At 39.4% G+C, this 6,609-nt stretch overlaps 2 protein-coding genes across 8 annotated transcripts in view; both read right to left on the reverse strand.

The window, feature by feature from the left end:
- Positions 1–731: 731 nt before the first annotated feature.
- Positions 732–2,764, reverse strand: rpl31 (ribosomal protein L31). 2 transcript variants are annotated; one of them, XM_020592075.1, is made up of 5 exons: positions 2,662–2,764; positions 2,009–2,112; positions 1,540–1,665; positions 896–1,008; positions 732–804 (listed from the first exon to the last, which is right to left on the reverse strand). In XM_020592075.1, exons 2-5 carry the CDS (start codon positions 2,110–2,112, stop codon positions 773–775), a joined length of 375 nt encoding a protein of 124 aa, XP_020447731.1. In that variant the 5' UTR covers positions 2,662–2,764; the 3' UTR covers positions 732–772. The 2 variants fall into 2 exon arrangements, with proteins under 2 accessions (XP_020447731.1, XP_020447732.1); XM_020592076.1 differs by lacking the exon at positions 2,662–2,764 and adding an exon at positions 2,543–2,645.
- A 1,403-nt stretch (positions 2,765–4,167) lies between these two features.
- zc3h13 (zinc finger CCCH-type containing 13) overlaps positions 4,168–6,609 on the reverse strand; it is a 13,506-nt gene continuing 11,064 nt past the window's right edge. For all 6 annotated transcript variants that reach the window (XM_020592074.1, XM_020592070.1, XM_020592073.1 and 3 more), the window contains exons 18-20: positions 6,009–6,209; positions 5,622–5,785; positions 4,168–4,793 (exon numbers count right to left, since the gene is read on the reverse strand). In XM_020592074.1, coding sequence (XP_020447730.1) covers positions 4,590–4,793; positions 5,622–5,785; positions 6,009–6,209 — 569 coding nt within the window. In that variant the 3' untranslated portion in view covers positions 4,168–4,589. The remainder of the gene's footprint in view (positions 4,794–5,621; positions 5,786–6,008; positions 6,210–6,609) is intronic.

The raw sequence follows: 6,609 nt of genomic DNA on the forward strand, positions 1-6,609 counted from the left end.
CTCTGGCCAGAGGTTCAGAAGTGTGAAGCATAGGACCACTAGACTGAAAAACTCTTTCTTTCCCTCTGCCAGACTCCTAAACAGCTGAGGAGTTTATTGCCAGGAAATACATCATGTACTGTTTACATTCTGTTTGTACATTGACTACTGCACATGCTGCTCCCATGCAGCATGCATTCTCCATTATATTCTTATATATTTTTATTATATTGCTGCTTAAAGTGCCTTAGATTTTGTGTTATCTACTTTATATTTCATTTGTATGTTGTGGCATTCATGTGGACAGCAAAGTGAGAATTTCATTGTACAGGGAAACACATTTCCTAACAATGCATATGGCAAATAAACACTTTGAACTTGAACTCATTTCCACCACCAGCACATCCAGGTCAAATGTTTAGGTGTGTGCATCTCCACCTGCTGAGTAAACTGAATATATCCCATCATCTCAATGACCTAGCAGAGCACTTCTACCATCCAATTTGTATGAGGAAGAAAAAATCCCAAGTGTAATGGCAAGAGCAATAAAAGTATAGTCTTAACAAGACTATTACCACCTACGTTGCTATGGTCTGATATTCCTGAACAATTTTAAGGGTATAATATTATGTCTGGTAGCATTTCTCACCTTCCTGTCATGGAACATTCATACCCTAACCATTAATCCAAAGCCAAGAGACATCCCACATTAAACCTTGAGTTGACTGCACAAACAGAAATAAACACACGAGTTTCTTTTATTACATTTATTCCACTCGCAGAGGGGACAAATTTAGTTTTCATCAACATTGACTGTCTGCAGACCTGTTGGAATAAAAACATGGAAATTTTAAATGAAATGAAATCTGTTTATTGCTTCATTAACTGAATGACTATCAGTGAGCAGCACATTTACCTTTGCATGTGGTGACAGGAACATATGTGACCAGGGTGTACAGCTTGTTGGGGGAGTCCTCGTCTTCATTACGCTTCCTGGACAGCCGCACACGTATCCTGTACGGCACGTTCCTGCACAACACGAATAACACCACTGTGACCATCTTAACTAAATACAAGCTGTTTAATATGCTGTTATCATGGCCAGCAGATGCGTCATGCCTCCAATTACATGTGCATGTTGGAGTTTGAGGGCCATTCCTCAATGTAAAAAAACTGCCCTAACAAAACACACACTACTTGAAGACCACAGTATTATGCTGTGAGCTCAGCCCAACACTTAAGATTTTGTGATGAGAATGATTTGGTCCTAACTGGGATTGGTGCTTCCTCAGATCCCAGTCTCACGCTTCTAAAGTTCAAACTGGTGACAGTCAGTACCTGCTCACTAAAAACTGATTATGGCATTTCACAGAAATCCTGCCCCTGTTGCATAAAGTAGAACAAGCAGGACGATATAGTTTTATACTTGTGGGCAGTCATTACTTTGGTTTGATTACAAAAAACAACTGTCTATCATGGATTGCTCTGACGCAATCATAGTCAGGCCAGCCTGACAATATGTTTTGCTCAGATATGAATATCCAGAGTTTTCTGTCTCACCTGACACCCTTGCTCCACACTGCCTTGTTGAGGCGAGTGTCAATGCGCACATCGGGAGTCCCCATTTCCTTCACGGCAAACTTGCGGATCTCCTTAATGGCGCGGGGAGCTCTCCTCTTGAAACCACTGCAAGAAGACAGCAGATTGCATTTTTCAAATAATACCAATACTTGCTTGCATCAGTCCTATGCACACATAAGCTTTAACTTTTGTGATTTCATTCACTGACCACTCAGAGTAAACGTGTGACGGGCTTCTAGCAGCTGTTTCTGCACAAACCTAGAATATCAGTGTGATGGGCTTGTTAAATGGTATATCTTAACATAAAAGATCAGGATAGAGTTCGTCACTCAGGAGTCTGTTTAAGGCAATGTTTTTCACTGCCAGTCACTGACAAACAACTGGATATCTGATAAAACTACTGACATTAATGCACTTCCAGGGACCGCTATAATCTTGCAGTACTCACATTCCATGGATGCGCTTGTGGATATTGATGGTGTACTCTCTGGTCACCACCTCGTTGATGGCTGAACGCCCCTTCTTCTTCTCTCCTTTCTTAGTTGGGGCCATCTATAAACAACACACTGACGTTACTGTTGGGAGAATATAAATACGCACCACAATAAGCCGCTTTAGAAATAGCATTATCATATGATTATATATTGAATAGTATATTCAAACTTTAACCCGACACCATTTTGCTACACCAAACAAAATCGTGAAGCTTAGCATAAAGCTCGTCTTGCTCTAAAGGCGTTACTTAACCTGAGTTAATCTACATGCTAACGAAAAAAGTAATTGGCATTTATGTTAAAGTAACTCAGACTGGTACCGACAGAATTTTTTTTAAAGCTCTTTTCTAATTCAGACAGAACGAGCACAAAATAGCCACAGTGGCTGGAACTGCAAGTCTCTCCGACTGAGTCAATCGGACTGCTACCGTCTACCATCTCTTAATATTTTAGTCTTTCAAAATATTCAGCCACCTCCAAAAACTCACATATATCACAAATCATCACCAAAGTGTGAATATACGATGGATATATGGTGAATTACGGCTTTAATGTAGCACGATGGTATTAGATTGAACATATTCTAACTGCCGATGAAAATACTCACATCGACTCGTAAATGTGACGGAAGTCGGAAGGACAGACCGAAGGCCGAGAATTGTGGGTAAAGGAAATCGGTCCGTTTTGTATGAAGCCCGTAAACAACTGTAGTGCAGTGAAGGTTCCTACTTGTTATCTCGTCCTGTTCAACACATACTGTGGAACAGAACCGAATGCCCTATGATGTAAACCAGAGAAAGAGAAAATAAAATTAAATCCCGAGAAACTGGTTGTTCTATAACATTTAAAAACGTTGTACCATTTGAAACATTTTGACATAATGAAGACTCCTTGAATTGTACTTTTTTGCATTATTAGACAAAGCACATGAACAAAAATACATTGTATAGCTAGTATTTATGACAAAGGGTTTCTGTTCTACCAATGCCAGATTTTTTTGCTTTGGAATACATACTTTGTGATATCTAGTAAGGATTTTTGTAATTCTGCATTTATTTTACAGAAAAATAATAATGTAAAATCAAATATCATTACTTGCAAATTTTAAAATTGATCTTGAACCTTTAAAAAAAAAAAGTAGTATGGAGTATGTCAGTGCAGTTTCTCAATGATCCAGGTCATAGTAAGCTAAAAAAAAAAAAAAAAACAAGTCCAGATGATTTTTTTTTTCTATATTTTTTCAATGTAGTACGCAGTACTTTCCAGCATCATGGACTTAAAAGATGGTCGGCTGTAACATCAGAGCTTGACCTCTCCATTATCTGTAACATCACTTAGATTTCAAGTCATAATTGCATGGTTGGGAAGAGGCATCATGTTGTATCCAGAGCTCTAAGATCGATGCATCTTCCATTCTTATTCTGTTCTTCAAACCAGTCAGTGCAACACTGAAGCTTGTTTGTCCATTAAATTTATGTCCCACCACTCACAGTACACACAACCTGCTCTTATCAAGTGTCACTTGCACTAGGTGTTGATATGAACACATCCCGGGGCTTCAGTTTATACTCCTGTACAAGTCTTTTTATTGTGACTCTTGGTCAATCTGTGGGACACGAGACAAAAAGTTCAAATTAATTATCTTCAGTCATTTTTATCTAAGCAGTCTAGTGTCTTTTCTTAATGGGATCACTTTGGCTCCTTTTTGGATGGAGTGGGCTTCAGTGGGCTGGTGAACGTTAAGGAGAGAGGTTCCACATGGCAGTGATGGATGTCTGGTACTCTGCAGTCTATAGTGTGCTGTGCACTCACTTCAGTTCATTTCGAGGAGACATTGCCAAACCATTCAAAAATACATCAAACAAACAAACCACAACAAAATACTTTCAATAAAGGAATAGTTTGGCAGTGCTTATTGATGAGAAAAGTTCTTTCAAGTCCCTTCAGTACGTTTCAGAGTAGTTGGTCAGTAACACTGCAGCAAATGCTATAGATTTGCTCTGCAGATATTTTGTGATATGATATAAAGAAAAAGAGCAATAGCATCAAATGTCACAGTATTTGAAGGCTGAACAGTCACTTCTTACAAAGCAAAAGCCTCATTACAAAAATCAACATCTAACCATTTTAATGCACAGTTAGAGTAACCAATGCACATCATACAAAAACAAAACATTTGTCTTTTGAACTTGGTTAGGGAGGTGACACTGACAAGTAAAAAGCTGCTCTAAAACATTGTAATGCACAAAAAAAGAAATTTTAGGTGTGTTTTATGTCTCTCATTCATCATTTGTTACACACCACCATAGGCTAGAATGTCCAGTAGTCTACGGCACAGCATTTGCAGATCACCCAAAACATGTAAAGTATAACTGACAAATTCTCAATGCTGCTGTTTCTTTATTTTTTTCGTGACTAACAAGGCTAACTATGCAATAAAATGGGATACAGGGAGACGGAGAGTAGGAGGCTAGAAGAAGTAAAGGCGTAGAAGCATTCGCTTTCATTTGTTTTAATCACAGAGCCTGTTTTCTCTCAGGGCACACACACCTCAGCCTGTGCTGAGCTGAGCTTGCTACTACCACCAGGCGCAGCGACTTCGGCTGCCGGTGCCGACACACTGTCCGACCTTTCCTGGGCTGAAGCCTGGCCAGCTACAGTCCTTCTGAAGAGACGAACGCTCATCTGCAGCAGCTCATTGTCTACCACAGGTGTAGTGGGATACTGCTTCGTTAGGCCCTGAAGAAAAGAGGGCACAGATAAAACAACTCTCAGAAGTGGAGGAGGGAAGTTACAAAGTACTTCATCACTGTACTTAGATTTTTCAGGTATCCGCACTCTATTAGTATTTTTTGACAACCTTTTACTTTTATTTCCTACATTTTAACACAAATATATGTACTTTCTACTCCTTACATTTTCAAAGCAGGATCGTTACTTTTAGTTTAGTTAGTTATCAATTTTTATTTTGCACATGCGCAGTTGAATCATGCTTACTTCAGATGCTGTAAAAATGTATGATTATTTGAAGCTCTGGGGCAACATTTCTAACAAATGTCGTGGTCTTGTGTTTCATAACGAAGAAACATGCCACCCAGTGTAGCAGTGTGTTTCAGTGATGTGTTTGTAATTGTTTTTGAACAACAATGGAAGTCTATGTCTATGGCACAGACGAATAAGGTGATCCAGGTTGGAGGTTGACAGAATTTAAACATTAGTAGAGGCACTTCATTGTAAATGACTGGATACCCTTTAAAGGGTTAAACAGACCTGAAATGTGTTCTTGTTAATCTTAATTGCTTTTGGCATATTTTTTATTTTATTTGAAGTTAGAATGGTTTAATAATCTTGGAAATATATTAATAAGACACAAGGTTAAATTAGGTTTATGCAGAAACAGCTGCTAGAAATGACCTTCGAAGGGCTTTTTATTTCTGTGCTTTGTGTTACATAGGTACAGTATCTGGACTACTAGAGTAACGAAATGTGTATACTATTGCCATCTCTGCTGAAAAATTCAAACCTCATGAGTTAAGGTCATTTAGTCAGTGATTGGTTGACATCTACCTTGTCATTTTTTAGCAGCTGTCGACGGATGGCGAAGTCCCTGCGGGCACACAGGGCCTTACAGCAAGGCCCCAGGTTGCTCAGTAAAGTTGCTCTCTCCACTCGTCTGTTCAATGCTGCCATGTTCAGGGCCCCCAGGTCGTGCTCAAACAGCTTGTCAGCATCTGGCAAGACAGAGGCGAAAAGCTATTTGGGTGGACCACACAAAACAGATTAAATTCAACATAACAAAAAAAAAAAAATCTAAAATTCAATAAAACTATAGAATAATGAGAAATCACAGAATAAGTTAAAATAAACAAGAAAAGCAAAAGGGACAAGCACTGAGGTGCAAACGAACATATGACTGACAAAACAAGTGAGTTTATGGTGTGATGAAAGTCTCACCTTTGGGGTCATCCAGCTCAGACTTGCACACCTCTTTAACTTTCTCCAGGAGCTCAGGCCCAGCAAGTCGTTTGGAGATGCCCGCCCTGAGAAGCACGGCCCCTGGCGTGAACCGGAGCAATGCAGCCCCTGCTGCCCGGGGTTCCTGTTTCTGTTTGGGCATCAGGCTGGACCAGTCCACATCGATCACATCCAGAGGACCTGTCAGACATAGCACTGGGAGTTTAATTTTACAATGCAACAGCTGTTTTAAACAAAAATATGTATACAAGTGTTTCTGATGATACAACTAATGAGTTTCAGGTTTAGAATTTTCCCAATATCCTTAAACAGTTAACCTGGAATGAAACCAATCAATTCATCAAGCAGAAGCAAATATAAATGTCCCAACTAAATATGGATAACAAAAATGACACTGCACAATAGTCTACTATGAACGTTCTCCTAGGGCTGTACGATAAATCTTTTTGTGAGTGTGATTTAGATCCCTGTGCGATCTCAGTCTCAAGTGACAAGGATTCTACTGTGTTTGCATCAGCAGGTAGATGCCTTGCATTAATCCAAGCGCTCCCTTTTTCTCATTAAGCTGCATTAACCAATA

Source organism: Monopterus albus, unplaced genomic scaffold (genome assembly GCF_001952655.1).
Source record: "Monopterus albus unplaced genomic scaffold, M_albus_1.0 scaffold16.1, whole genome shotgun sequence".
Classification (NCBI taxonomy): Eukaryota; Metazoa; Chordata; class Actinopteri; order Synbranchiformes; family Synbranchidae; genus Monopterus; species Monopterus albus.